The sequence below is a fragment of the Mytilus trossulus genome, chromosome 7 (assembly GCF_036588685.1).
Source record: "Mytilus trossulus isolate FHL-02 chromosome 7, PNRI_Mtr1.1.1.hap1, whole genome shotgun sequence".
Taxonomy (NCBI): domain Eukaryota; kingdom Metazoa; phylum Mollusca; class Bivalvia; order Mytilida; family Mytilidae; genus Mytilus; species Mytilus trossulus.
The window spans coordinates 57,101,601-57,117,642 of record NC_086379.1 but is presented as its reverse complement, the minus strand read 5'-3'; the positions used below and the strand labels follow the sequence as shown (position 1 = coordinate 57,117,642).

General features: G+C 29.8%; 1 protein-coding gene across 1 annotated transcript in view; it reads left to right on the top strand.

Moving 5' to 3' along the window:
* The first annotated feature begins 278 nt into the window (after positions 1-278).
* Positions 279-16,042, top strand: part of LOC134725387 (protein flightless-1 homolog) — a 31,443-nt gene continuing 15,679 nt past the window's right edge. The window contains exons 1-16 of the mRNA XM_063589165.1: positions 279-375; positions 4,509-4,619; positions 5,174-5,326; positions 6,759-6,844; positions 7,587-7,663; positions 8,283-8,367; positions 8,763-8,866; positions 9,510-9,626; positions 10,387-10,445; positions 11,038-11,195; positions 11,424-11,508; positions 12,603-12,756; positions 13,192-13,274; positions 13,691-13,758; positions 14,583-14,665; positions 15,066-15,116. Of these exons, the coding sequence (XP_063445235.1) occupies positions 301-375; positions 4,509-4,619; positions 5,174-5,326; positions 6,759-6,844; positions 7,587-7,663; positions 8,283-8,367; positions 8,763-8,866; positions 9,510-9,626; positions 10,387-10,445; positions 11,038-11,195; positions 11,424-11,508; positions 12,603-12,756; positions 13,192-13,274; positions 13,691-13,758; positions 14,583-14,665; positions 15,066-15,116 (1,549 nt within the window). The 5' untranslated portion in view covers positions 279-300. The remainder of the gene's footprint in view (positions 376-4,508; positions 4,620-5,173; positions 5,327-6,758; positions 6,845-7,586; positions 7,664-8,282; positions 8,368-8,762; positions 8,867-9,509; positions 9,627-10,386; positions 10,446-11,037; positions 11,196-11,423; positions 11,509-12,602; positions 12,757-13,191; positions 13,275-13,690; positions 13,759-14,582; positions 14,666-15,065; positions 15,117-16,042) is intronic.

Sequence of the window (16,042 nt, the reverse complement as noted above, 5' to 3'; positions counted from 1 at the left end):
CTAGTATTTCGGAGCCGGTAAAACAGCAACTGCCTTCTTTTTTGTCAAAGTCATTGGCATTGCCAGTCTATTTTCGACTGCTATCTTTCGCCTCTAGTCTTTTTTCTGTACATAGGCTACATGTTTTCGGTCGATATTTCAACATTAAACCTATGTATTAAATTCATTCCAATTTTCCAATTCATAACACACTAGACACTGGTCTCAACCAAACTGATCTTTTTTCTCTGTTTGTACTAATGTCAAATAGTAAAAAAAAAACCACGGAATTTAAATGTCCGTTGTTGTTTTTTCTAAATAATGAAATTCAACATGGCGGCCACTGGAGTGCTACCGTTCGTTCGCGGTGTTGATTTTACTCGCAATGACTTCCAGGTAACGCTTTTATGAGCCATCAAAATCTAAAAAGGTCTATATACAACAAGCAAACCCAGCAAACACTTTAGAACAAATCTCTATGTTAGAAAACCGGTATTTACGACCCCCACTGTGTCTGTCATATCCCTATGTTGGATTTGGTTTCATATTAGTGTTTACTACATTCATTTGTACATTACAATAACCATTTACACATTATGGTGTGCTTATTACTAGTTCTTAGATAAACACCTCCCCAAAACTCAGAAGAAATCACATAAGTTATTCTGCAGGGTTCACTTTTGATAAAAAATAAGAAGTGAAAGCTGCTTCAGACTCAGTTTATAATGTTTCCATGTCAGGCTTTTTTCTAAGTCTCGAAAGCAACATTTTATTACAAAAAATTAGAAATGAAATATTAATATATGTATGATTATGTTCAGTTGACATTGTTTTTTCACAACTGACCTGTGATCTCATTAATGGCTAAAATGACTCATCTGGAAGAAAAAGTTTTTACTTGAATAGCTCTGTGAAAACATTAAAACCAAATGTGCACAAGTTTTTTGATTAAATGCACAACATGTACAAAATGTTGTCTGGAATGAAATTTAGCATCATTGGCATTGCAAGTAAAGATTAAGACATATCAGGATGTATAAGTACCCGGCCAGGTCCACTTGTATTTTTTGTCTATCTGATGAGTTAAGCCTTTTTCAACTGATTTTTATAGTTTTTTCTTAGGCCAGGATTTTTTAATTTGTTGGTTTACGGATCCGCCGACCCAATTTTGCCCATTTCCAGAATAAAAATAAAATCGACTTTTCAGGCTTGCTTTTTTTTTGCAGACCCTAACAAATGCATTATCTCTGAAAAATAATTAAAAATCCTTTTTTTTATGAAATGAAATGCATTAATCACTAACAGAAGTGATCACTTTCTGTTGTGAAAAAGTTAAACTTCCAGTTTACGTTTCTAAAAATAGACAAATCAATTATTAATGACCTTGAAATGTCGTTTTGTGCAAATTATTTTGCAGAACGAAACCTGTGTTTAAAACAAATTACACCATAAGTTCGTTTCCCTTATTTGTCACCAGTCCGTAAGATGCATGTTAACTATTCTCATAGAAATAGACTTGTCCAAATGTGGACAGGTGGAAGTTCAAGACATCAAGTTAAAGTACTGAATTTTAACAAATCATTTGATATTTTCTTGTTTCATAGATAAAAGAAAAATATCATCCATTTGGATAAAAAACGGGAATGCATGACAACAGATTGTTCAACCTGATATTCTTGTTTTTCCAGGGGAAGAGTCTATTACGTTTCGGACACGTGTGTTGAAACTTATTTTCGTACGACGTTTTTACATTATTTTTCTTTATCAGTTTTCGTGCTTATTATTATTCACCAAGTTTTGATTAAGAGCTACTGATGTGAATCTGTTTTTCTTGTTTGGGAAATGACGATTTAATTTCGTTTTTGTCCCTGTACACCACCTTTTTTTAACGGGAAATTATTAGACAATGTCATGCGATGTTTACAGCTAAGCAATAATATTTCATCAAACTAAAATTTAAGAATGATGACAAAATAGTATGACAAACATATTATTAGAAAGGTGAAATATATTTTTATATTGCATATCAGTTTTCTGTCTTGAAAGATTTTTTTTTTTTTTTTTTCCTGACCGACCGACCCGACTTTTTCATAGAGAAAATCCGTAAACCAACAAATTAAAAAAACGTGGCCTTATGTTGTACTGTTATACCACTGTCCAAGATAAGGGGAGGGTTGGGATCCCGCTAACATGTTTAACCCCGCCACATTATTTATGTATGTGCCTGTCCCAAGTCAGGAGCCTGTAATTCAGTGGTTGTCGTTTGTTTATGTGTTACATATTTGTTTTTTGTTCATTTTTTTACATAAATAAGGCTGTTCATTTTTCTTGTTTGAATTGTTTTACATTGTCTTATCGGGGCCTTTTATAGCTGACTATGCTGGGTGGGCTTTGCTCATTGTTGAAGGCCTTATGGTTACCAATATTTGTTAACGTTTGTTTCCTTTTGGTCTTTTGTGGATAGTTGTCTCATTGGCAATTATACCACATCTTCTTTTTTTATATGATTATGATGATCATTCTAAAAAAACTGAATGCCATATAAGATCATGAAGATGTACAAAAATGACAATGTATATTACAAAATTCAATTGTGTATCCTTCAAAAATGTTAATCTGGCATAAAGTAACAGAATTTCAATGTTACCTTAATTTTTGCAATGATGGATAACTTCAAATAAAATTGCGAATGGAAATGGGTCTTCAATGTGGCGAGAAATTCCCACACCTACATGTAAGTAATTAGGATGATGACTACACAATGGGGTCTGTTGTAAGATGATCACATATTATATATGTTTTATCCTTGTTCAAGTTATTTTTATTTACTTGTAGAAGTAAAAAAGTCCTCCTATCTTCTTTTATTGAATTCTTATGATTTCTTTGTTCCAATAGAATTTTAAATGATCTGCCCTCTGCAGATACCTTTACTAATCATTTAAGTGTAATTTAATGATCTTTAATGGGCAATGAAAATCCCGTGTGTCTTTTTATTTTCAGAACATTGCTCATTTACGAGCCCCCAAGGAGCAATTTTTGAAGGCTTTGCACAAATACTTAAGATCTTTGTGCAATCAGTTTCTTTGTTGAATTAATGAGATGAAACATTGAACTCTAATAAAAAAGATTGAGCAAACCCGAGAAAAATCATTAAAGGCATGATTTTACATCTCAAAACTTGAGGACTTTTGTGGGATTGTAAGAAAAAATTTACTTGTATAAGTAAATTTTTGAGAAAATTTAGGGGAGTTTATTCAAACATTATTCATTTACTTATATATATGTATATATATTTTTTTACTTCTTCAATTAAATAAAAATAACTTGTACAAGTAGTACCCCTGACTGTAATACGGATAAATCAGCATGTACAATACTGATGACGTTCCACTGTCGATATAAATCAAGAGTTGATATTGCTTTTCGAACAGGACCAATACTGAAAAAGTCGTATTGGCCCATGGGTTAATATGTGACATTTACTTCAGGTTTCATTTTCTTCCACCTAACTTAACTTTGAACGTAAACATTTGTATTATATTTTTTTTTTTACTGAAAATTATTGAATAAAAAGTTCAGATATGAAATTAGGAATCTTATTCACGGTACGTTTTTTTAGATGATCATTTAATAAAAGTCTTATTAACTGGCTGTTTCTGGATTCTCGATCAGCTGTATTGGCCCTCAACTCTTTGAGTCTCAGATCCAATACAGCTAACCTCGAAAAAAATCTATAACTTGGTCAATACAAAAACAGCCAGTTAATAACACTACATTATTACAGGATATGGAATATAATAGGGTTATTGCATGAATATTGGGGAATATTGTCCCGCATACATGTAAAATTTTATATTGCTTGAGCTTGTGAGTGAAATAAATGTTCAGTTCTATGAAGGACTATATTCCCCAATATTCATGCAATAACCCTTTTATTAGTAAAAATTGGTTTAAACTAAGATTTGGTCGTTGATGACGTCATGAACTTTGACGATTTATTGCACTAGTGCAATATTGGAATTTATTGCATGCTTACTTTTGGTCACTTTCTGTCGAAAATATTAAATTGCTACATGTATGCAATAAAATGTAATATTCCAAATGAAATTGTTCATGTCCTAGCTTTTTGAAAAATATTCTTTGAATTGGAAATTTGCAACCAAACAAATTCCAAATGGATTGAAGAGAATGTTATAAAAACTGAAACTGTTATAAGCTTAAGATTGCTGATAAACTAATGATTCACCAACATTGAAGGCTGTATGGTGACCTTTAGTATGTTTAGATGTATAATTTTGTGGATGTTATGCAAAAAAACAAACATTCTTATATTTTAATGTGTAGTGATGGGGTGCTTTCTAATTCACATTAATTATATAAATTTACCAAACATAGATCTTTTGTTCACACTTTTAAAACTAGATACTCAATTTGTCCTTAATAATACATTCACACTGTTTGAGAATAGATGATGTGATACATGAACTTTACTTATATTTTGAACTTATTTAAGAATTGTTGTTTTTTAGGATGACAAGTTTCCAGTAGAGATTGCTGATATGTCAGGATTAAGATGGCTGAGACTTAATAAAACAAATTTGGATAAAATGCCTGAGGAAATTTACAAACTGAAAAAACTGGTAACTTAACTGTCTTTTTCAATATCAAATTTATCTTCATAATTTACAAACTGAAATTGTCTTTTTAAAGTTCCCATGAGTCTTATTTTTTTCATAAGAAGATTACTCTTTGAGTACACCAAAATGTACATATATTAAGTTTGAAGTCTAGAGTTTTACAAATGTATGCAACTTTTAAATCAACCAATACCTGAATAATTTGTTGGCTGACTGATGTAAGGGATTACTATTTAGTGTTATGGACATACAATGTCTTTAAACTTTTAGGGGCCTCAGTCCATAAGTGGCCTAAGTAGTTCTACTACTGTATTCACTAGCCAGTCAACTCTGAGGTTGTACTAAGGGCGCCCCAACTTCCTTCATCCATAAAAACTAACCGCCATGAAATAGCTCAAAAGTGGCATTCAAAAGTGGCATTAGAACAACAACAATCAATCAATCAATGTAAACTTTTTATATCTTCGTATTTATGTATAATTTTTGTTATGGTGATGTATAGTTATAAAATACATATTGTAAATTATTTTTATTCTTGATTGTTTGTATTTCCTTAGGAACATTTTTCGTGTATTAAAAACAGCATAAAAGATCTGGGAGATGAAATGGCAAAATTGAGTGCTTTACGGACAATAAATTGTCGACACAATCAAATTACAGATAAAGGCATACCTGGTAAAATATTTGATCTGGAAGATCTGCAAGTTGTGGTAAGTTTGAAAAAAAAAGGCAGTTGTTCAATACTTAGTTTAACTGATTTATATGATGACTATCATTAATTAAACAGTTTCAAAGTTTAAGTAAGTAGCAATTAGCACAGCAATGAATGATGTGTCATGATCCAAATGTATAAACAGTTACACTTATCCTGGTAAGTTTCTGTAAGGTATTATACATGTTTTTCATGTAGAAGATTTACACAGACCTGAACAACAAAGACTATTCAATTAGCATGAAGAAAACATATTCTGCATGTCCTAAAAATAATGATCTCTTCTATAAACATGATAAACAGTGCTTGTTGACAATGTGGTATTTTTTTGCCTTGTTCAGCACATTAATTCTATGTAATTAAAAACTTATAAGCCAACATGGATTAGTAGAGTTTGTTGAGTGTACTCAACTGACAACCGAACTCCATGAGTTTGACCTTTTGAACTTACCCCAGTTAACTCAACATCAGCCCTGGGTCAGGGCACTTGTAGTCGAGTTTCAAGATGGTGTCAAGTAATTACATTAAAAGATATTGATACAAAATACAGCATAAGAAAGGAACTATCTATTTTTGCCTTTGTTTTGGAATCAACAAATATTGTTCATGTGTGTATCAATTGTCAGAGATGATCATGTTTATAAATAAAACAGAAATTTTTTATTTTTTTTTTTATCTCAGAACAAATTTTTCCCACAATTTTTTTCACTTTCAAACTTTTTTTTGGAAAGCGTATATGATCAGGACTTTACTTTCTGAAACATAATATATTTTTCTTTTTTTTTTAAATGCTCAGTAGATTATTTTTTTTCCACTTCCCTTATGATAGTCATTTTGATGGAAAAGTTTTGACTTTGATTCGGAAAGGTTGCGCACATGAGCATTAACACTGATCTGTTAACTCGAGTCAACCAGAGTTGGACGAAAAGAAGTGGGCCATGATATTTATAATGCAATGATAATCATTGGTATATAGTAGAACTCAACTTATGTTTTAAAATATAACAGCAATGTTTCAGTGATATACTCATTTATCATTAAAAGGGCTTTAAAGGATACAATAAAAAAAGGTATACTTCACTTATTAAAATACCCAAAATGTCCTTTATTCATATTGCACATTTGAGTTATCATGTTTTATTTTTTTTTCTTAACTGGCTGATCACATAAGATTTGCAGTGCTTCAAAGCCAGGAGATCTATAAATATGTATGTAGTTTTGAAAGTAGGGAGATACATATTTTAAACAAATGTGAATTACAAATGTACATGTACCTCAGAAAATGAAAATCTGAGGCAAAATTGTTATTCGGTACACATAAATATAATTGTTAGTAACACAATTTGATGATTTATTTATTAAAAAATGGTTAAAAATAAAAAAAAAAAAAAAAACGTTGTTAAGAATAAATGTTACATTTTACTTTACAGGATTTGAGTCACAATAAGTTAGAAGATGTTCCACCACTTTTAGAAAATGCCAAGAATTGCATTGTGTTGAATTTGGCTCACAATAAGTAAGTATTGAGGGGAAATGTAATCAATTTACATAATAATCTAGTGTTTATTTTATACTTGATTTTCTGGAGCCAGGTTACTATCGAGGAATCTGCTATAATAAACCATGTGCACATTCAAGCAGAATTTTTTTTTGGATTAAAGTACAAAGTAACTCACTTACTGGACTCTAGATTTCCAAAACCATCTTTAACAACTATAAAGAATAATTGGTTTGATAAATTATCTGAATAAATTTTCAACTTGATTTATTAGCAGTACATCTAGTAACATGAGATTTTTCACAACTTAAGGTTCTGTAATAAACTAAGTTACGTTTTGAGTTTTGATTGAGGGCTACCAATGTTTGAAATATAACTTTTGAGAGCAATAAAGATTTTAATTTTAATTAAAGAGAACAAATTTGTCTATGAATTTAACAAGTATCACATGATTATGTATATTGTCTCAATAATGTTCCTTTATCTTGTTTAATTCCTGTTGAATCGGAAGAAGGTTTACACTTATCTTAACCTTGATGATTTCATAATAATCAAAAGGGCCATTTTGTTGCAAGAGAGACTCCTGTTAGGTTTTTTTCATTATTGATCTAAGGGAATTGGCAATATGAGCTTGCATAATAAGGGTCTTTTGTACATTAAGATAGGTTGTGAAGTTACTTTTATTATACCAGTATGCTGTATTTCTTCAAAGCTTTTGCACAAACATTCTTAGATGGATTATCATCATTGTTTATTTCAGTATTTCTATGATACCTAATCAGCTGTTTATCAACCTCACTGATTTAATATTTGTGGATCTCAGTGATAATGATCTAGGTAAGGTTACTTTATTTTCAGTTTTTCCCTTGGTTTCCAAAATGAAAATAGAACTTGTATGATTGAAATTATTAAAAGTTCTGGTGAATATGAGCTATTATAGCCACAAAGTTGGGAAAATGCTCAATATTATTATTTTGACATAAATGTTTTCTAATTCCTTTTGAAGTCAGGAAGTGATTATTAACATTTCCCTGTTATTTAAAATCATTATATAAAATCATCACCAATCTATGCTTAATAATCAGTTCATGAGGTTTCATTGTGTTTCCAATCTGAACAAAGAATCTGATTCACTCTCTGAATGCACACTGATACAAACAAATCTAAAGGTGCAGAATGAAGGGTTGGATTTTAATTAGATTGATGTGTTTCATACATTTATTTGTATTAGGATTTTTTAAACAAGTATTTTCATATTAATCCCTTCAAATGACGTTTCAGTTTAGACTTGACCATATCTTTCCTCCTAAAACAAATACTACCGTCTCATGGTGTCTCTTTAGTTGTACAGTCTAAACTGAAATGATGAATTTAACTGAATACTAACACTGAAATCATCTTCTATTATTTTACTATGTTTTTTGACAAGTTTTGTAGTTTGAATGTTTTATTTCAGAAACACTTCCACCTCAGATGAGAAGACTTACAAACTTACAGACATTAATACTGAACAATAATCCACTGATACATGCACAGCTAAGGTATGATTTGTCCTTTAGTGAGTGCTTTTACTACTAAAAAATATTCAGACCTCTGACACATTACATATAAAAACAACTGCCATGTTACATTTTTTTTAAATAACTAATTTTGCACAATATTATTATTTGAATATTAATGTTTTCATATTCCTTTTGAAAAGATAATTTACATTTTTCTTATATATTTGTATACCTTGTAATGTTTCAGACATGCTTAACATTAAACAAAGGAATGAAAACTACCAGTTCCAGAATGGTTTAAAATGGCAACTGAATGATTATTTCTATATTTTAACATTTATTATTACTTGTTGTATAATTATACAATGTATACTGAGAAGCCATACAATGATTTAAATTAAAATGAAATAAACTTTGTCTATGAACTTTTACAGACAGCTTCCAGCTTTGACATCATTAGAAACACTGCAGATGAGAAATACACAGAGAACACTGAACAACTTTCCATTAGGTGTAGACACACTAACTAACTTACAAGGTATTTATAGCAAGATTAAGAACTGCATACCAGCGGTCAATTAGTTGTGCCATTGAACAAGTCTTAGTAGTCTAACAAAGAAACATAACTTTTTAATGCTTTTACAAAAGGGAACATATAACTTTATTGTTAACAAACTATTGAATAAGTTTTTACACCATAAAAAGTAAAATATTTAGTACCAAATTTATCCACTTCATGTCCTTTCATATATCATCAAGTGTTTGAATATTATTCACCGCATACTAAAGCAGAGAGACATTATGTTTGCTGACATTATCTATCTAATATAATGTAAAAAAAGAAGCTTTTTGTAAGGTATTTTATCTTTATATCACCGTTAACTTGTATCATAGTACATTTTGCTAATGTTTATTTTGATGTGAACTTTTAAAATTATATGCCAAACTATGGTTTTTCCCTTATTTTGCAGTTAAATAAATATGGAAATGTGACATTGGGAATGTGGCATTGTGTTCTTTGTACACATGTTTTCGTTTTTCAAATAGTTCAACAACTATGGATTCACTATATTTTTATATTTTGTTGAACTATCTTGTTATACATAAACAAGGAAGTTAATTGTTAAAAGTAATAAAAAGTTTATAAAATATAAATTAAAAGTTTTGATTATGTTTTATAGATATAGATTTGTCTGGCAATGATCTGCCAAGAGTACCAGAGACTTTGTACAAACTGTCTCCATTGAAACGACTTAATCTGTCCAACAATCAGATCACAGAACTCTCTCTTGTTATAGGTAAATATATTGGTGAAGGCTTTCAAAATATGTACAATAATTGTTATTTTAGATCTAGGTTTTATTTGATAGTTCCCTTAGAGATATTTATCTTATTAGTCTTATTTCAAACTTAATAATGTATTTGGTAATGTTTCTTTATGTTTCACTGCATGAAATCACTTTTTATGCCCCGCCTACAATAGTAGAGGGGCATTATGTTTTCTGGTCTGTGCATCCGTTTGTTCCATTTGTCTGTCCGTCTGTCCCACTTCAGGTTAAAGTTTTTTGTCACAGTAGTTTTTGATGAAGATGAAGTCCAATTAACTTGAAACTTAGTGCACATGTTCCCAATGATATGATCTTTCTAATTTTGATGCCAAATTAATCTTTTGACCCCAATTTCACGGTCCACTGAACATAGAAAATGATAGTGTGAAGTTCAGGATAAAGTTTTTGGTCAAGGTAGTTTTTGATGAAGTTTAAGTCCAAACAACTTGAAACTTAGTACACATGTTTCCTATGACATGATCTTTCTAATTTTAATGCCAAATTAAAGTTTTGATTCCAATTTCACTGTCCACTTAACATGGAAAATGATAGTTCGAGTGGGGCATCTGTGTACTATGGACAAATTCTTGTTTCACATTTAAATTCTTTAATAGCTAAATTTTTCTTTGCAAGTTATTGATTTCACTTCCCATATGAAAAATAAGGAATTAAGATATAGTTTATTTCATTTACCTGTCATATGATTTACATCTTTTTTCATCTATTATAGATACTTGGGTGAATTTAGAAACACTGAATTTATCAAGAAATAAATTGACAGCATTACCAGTGAGTTATATTTGATAGTTAAGTTGACACTGATTCCAAAAATATATGGTTGTATATATTTTTACATTACAATAAGTGCAAAAAATAGCTACTTTCAGTTTACACAAGGTCGCAGGACCACAAATCAAAAGACTCTATCACTGATCGTTTAGCAGTTAGAAATGCTTATCACTTATAACAACTCCATAAAGGGGAATAACCCTCAAATGGAGTCTTTGGTCAAAAATTTATCAAATTATCCTGTGAATATAAAACAAGCAATTTGGTAAAATAAATTTGTAGATTTCTTTTTATTTACGAAGGAGATGCAATGGCAAGGAAAAGACATTTTGGGAGATAACTCCTACAATGAAAAGTATTTGGTTAAGCATGGTCATTTATAAAGGCGCATAAACTGTGCAATATCATATACCAGACATCTGAGCGATATCTTGCTTAAACAAAATATATATGCAAGAAATAAAAGTGATGGAAAAATTACAAACAAAAAAAAAGTGGAAAGACCTAAATATGATGTTACATCAATTTCATGTTGATTATAAATTTGTGTTAAGGTTTAACAAAATTAATATATTTTAATTTTTATTTTTAGTCTTCTTTACATAAACTAGTAGCATTAAAGAAGTTGTATATAAACAGTAACCAGTTAGATTTTGAGGGTATTCCTGCTAATATTGGTAAACTACACAATCTAGAGGTGTTTAGTGCTGCTAATAATAACCTTGAGATGATCCCTGAGGGTTTGTGCAGGTAAATATATGTAAACATGATTAAAGGATTTTTTATAAGAATTATAATTCAGATTACTAAATGGTTTTCAGTTTTTAAGGACTGAAGAAATCTTTGATATTCTGCTTCAAATTGAATATGCAATAGCAGACAATAATTAGATTAACAAGAAACTTTGAAGAAAGGCTTACAAATGAAAAGTGATTACAATGACTTTGGAATTTGTATCTAAAAAAATTATATTTGCAGGTGTGGAAAATTGAAAAGATTATTATTGAATGGTAATCGCTTGGTGACACTGCCAGATATTTTGCATTTATTACCAGAATTAGAAGTAAGTTTTGAGATATATTTGTAAAACAGTTTTTCATGTGAGAAGTATTTGAGGAGGATTTTTTTTATTTGAGTTTTTAGTTTAAGTAATTTTTTTCCCATGATTTCATTCTAAATAGAATTTTTTTCAAGAGTTAAAATGAAACACAATTAATGTTCTGTTTTTATTGATTTGGCTTTTGGTGCTTCTGTTTTTACATCTAGAGAAAAAGTAGGATTTGTAAGGTTTTTTTTATGGTTTTAAAAGAACTGCTTTATCTAATCTTTTGGAAAGTATTTTCTTTTATAAAACTTTTAAAATCTTAAATGATGACATTGGCCATAAAAACCATTTAATTTTTACAAAAGCAGTAAATTATAGAATTTTTAAGTTAGAATTAAATTTTGAAAAATCTTTCGATATCTTGGATATGCATGAAAGTATTATTTTATGTAGATATAGAACCACAAACCACAGACTCCCAATAGAGACAGGGAGGTGGAATAATGTTAATAGAAATGATAGAAAATGTCATATTTGTTATTTTGGTAGTATTGGAGACGAATTACATTATCTGCTAGAATGTTCATTTTTTAATGACAGCAGAAAATTATACCTTAATAAGTACTATTTGGCTCGTGTTAATACACTAAAATTTGGAAAACTGATGAGCAAACTAAACAAAAAGTCAGAGTTAAAAAGATTATGTAAGCTTATAAAGTGTATAAATAAACATGTAGGTCCTCCTGGCTAAAATGTATATTATTTTGAAACCACTGTATTTTATATATGTTTTGTAAATAGATGCAAATTCATGTACATATTTTGCACTCTCTCTGTACCTATGTATCTGCAATGGTTATGAGAATAAAGACATTGTATTGTTGTGGCAGTTTGATATTTACTGTTCAATAGTTATTTCCCTGTATTATATTACAGTGTGCTGCTATTGTAATGATCCTAACTAGTAGTCACTGTGGGCTGTTGAATGAGGTTCACTTGATCCCCTTCAACTAGTAAATAACAATTTGAAAATATAAGCTTGTATTAGAATTTGGATTGATTTTGTAACGAAAATATTCCCTTTACTAAATATCTTTTTTCCATTAATTTAGACCTTAGATGTTCGAGAAAATCAAGGATTAGTAATGCCACCCAAGCCAGCTGATATGAAGAAAGGAAATGAATACTACAATATTGACTTCTCTTTGAATACACAACTTAGATTAGCAGGTGCCCCTGCCCCACCAACAGCAGACCAGTCTCCACGTAATAATAATCATTAATTTTCTATGAGCTACTACTTATTCACCAGCAACTCCTTTAACAAAAAATCTAACAAATGAAATTGATCTTATGTTAACCTGAAGGGTTCATGACACAAGTATTTTTGCTCTTTAATTTTTTTTGTGAAAAGAGTTGCATTCTTTAGGTTTATTAATAAATACACAACTTAAGCTAGAAGTAGTGAATGTATATAATAGCAATACTAAAAGGCTATGAGCATGTCTTCTCAACTATATCACTGTCTGTTTTACTGCTATATAAACTCAAACATGTAATAATCCCTGGTATATTTCTGAAAATTGATTACAGTATGGTACATTGTTACTTATATAAATATTTTAGATTTCAGTTCATTTCATTAACTTAACAATTAGATACTTGAAAATAAGAAAGATGAAATAATGATTCTTATTTTAGCACAAAAAGGAGATGCAGTCGCAAGAAAATTGAGACTTAGAAAGAGGAGAGATGGAGAGAAAGAAAGTGAAAAAGTGTTAAAGGTATTTATTTAGGTTAATACTAATGTCAAGCCTTATAGCTAAGTATGTACAATCATAAGTGTCTATTGATTCCTATGTATGGCTGTTGGGATGCTGTTTTAAACATATTTATATTTAGTGGTAATATGATTGGCCCTGTCAAAGGAACTGTAATTGTCTGTAGTATAAAGTTGAATACTTTGTTGAGATTTGTTTCTGACTGTGTCATCTATGAGTTCTAGTATCCCATAAATTAACAATCTGCATTACGAAATGAAATGTCTTTTGATTGAGAACCTGAGAACCTGCAGGTGAAATAATTCAATTTCCTTTATAAATATTCATTCTAATTTGATATACAACCCACAATTTTGTAAAAATGAGGTATACACAATAACAGGAAACTATTTATATTTAATTTTGACTGTTTATTTTAGGGTATGAGAGATGTAGCCAAGGATAAGGCAGAGGGGAGTATAGATTTAGAAGATGACAATCCACTCAGGTAAGATAAACTATATATAATATTGATTACTTAGATGCCTATATGAAATACTTAGTCTGATGAAATTCATAACTGACAAAATGTATATAATTTAGGTATGTCTGAGCTGTTCAGTTCGTGTAAGGTTAAACAATTAAAATTTGTTAAAAACATCATTTAAGGTGCATGTGCTGTTTGACTAAATAAGTCAATTTTATTCTTTTATATTAGAACCTTAGAATAATTACAAAATTAAAATATTTCTGATTGTAATCTACAAAAGTTTTTAGCTTTGAGTTTATGAAATTTCTTTCAATTTAAAAGAAAATAACTGATTTTGTTCTGACACCCCATTTCAGAGATTTGAGCTTGTATGCTCCATGATAGATTGATCATTATTTGTTTAACGTCTTTAAAGAACTTGGTCTTACAAAATCCAAAGTAGTTTACTATTGTGCATATTATTCTATCTCTTATTGTGTTTCCATCTGATCAGTAGAGGAGCTCTTTGGTCTTGGTAAGCATTTCAAATGTTTTGGTTACAGTTTTTGAATACTTTTAAATTCCTGCATGGAAGATAAGCTTGGAGTGGGAGATTTCAAAAAGGGTTAGCCTTTCAATGATTGTAATAATATAGTTTGTTATGTTTGTTTATTTCATAAACTAGATTTTGTTTCAAAATTTCAGTCAATGAATAATAATGATGGTTAATTGTATCATAAATGAAGTTAAGTTTCTTTTAGAATTTATATAAGATTTACAATTACTGAAACGAAGACTCTCTGCTTGTTATCGTTAGTTTTATTGTGATTCATTTACATATGAGTTTATTTTCTGTACATCAGGCCAAAGAAATGGAATGAGAATTTAGAGAGACCACATTTAGATTACAGTGAGATATATGATGAAGATGTGGGTCAAATACCAGGTATATTTATAGATTTCATAATGAAGGAGAATTGGATTTATTGCTTGATATCAGTTTGAGTTTTTCTTAAAAGCCTGTTCACCATTTGAATAATTTGTTTATACCATTATCTATATTTAAAAGCTGAGGCATTAAAGTTTTTTTTAAGCAATTGTATACATACTTCAGGATCCAGATGTGCTTATTTTTTTTGTCATCCAGCTCTTAAAAAAGATTGCAGTTTGATTTTGAAAGCTAAAGACACATGATTTCATGCAGATGACCATTTGTAAGTGCATATTTTCGAACTGATATCTGTTAAAGTCTATGTTATTGTCTTGTTATCCTTTAGTTCAAAGGTTAAAATATCTTATATGGAATTGCTAGAAAACTCATACATACATCAATTTTTCAATTCCAGGAATTCAGTGTTGGGAGATAGAAAACTTTCTACCTAACCCAGTAGAAGAAGGTATAGTATTATATATATATATATTATGATTGCTGTCTTGGTTTATAGCCCTCATTTCAAGTGCTACCGAAAAAAATCATTTTATAAACGTCAGTCCATACTGAATATAAACTTAATATTTAATTGCAATATACGATTCTTCAATTTAAAGTATGGTTTGACCATCTACCAAAGTTCAAATGAATATGTTATGCAGCCCATTTAAAACATAAAGCATATACACAAATATTTTATAAGCAAATGTATGATTCATAGTTAGACTATAAACTCTGAACAGTAGAATGCTCTGTGAGTGAAAGATTGTTGAAATGAAATATACAGAATATACAGGTTTTTGTCGAGCCTTCGACTTTAGTCGAAAAAGCGAGACATAGCGATCCTACATTCCGTCGCCGTTGGCGGTGGCGTCAACAAATATTCACTCTGTGGTTAAAGTTTTTGAAATTTTAATAACTTTCTTAAACTAAACTGGATTTCTACCAAACTTGGACAGTAGCTTGTTTATGTTCATGAGATAGTATGCAGAAGTAAATTTTGTAAAAATAAAATTCTATTTTTTCCGTATTTTACTTATAAATGGACTTAGTTTTTCTGCCATAACATTACATTCACTCTGTGGTTAAAGTTTTTGAAATTTTAATAACTTTCTTAAACTATACTGTGTTTGTACCAACTTATACAGAAGCTTGTTTATGATCATAAGATAGTATCCAGAAGGAAATTTTGGAAAAATAAAATTCCATTTTTTCCATATTTTACTTAAAAATGGACTTAGTTTTTCTGCCAGGAAACATTACATTCACTCTGTGGTTAAAGTTTTTGAAATTTTAATAACTTTCTTAAAATATCCTGGGTTTGTACCAAACTTGGACAGAAGCTTGTTTATGATCATAACATAGTATCCAGAAGTAAATTTTGTTAACAAA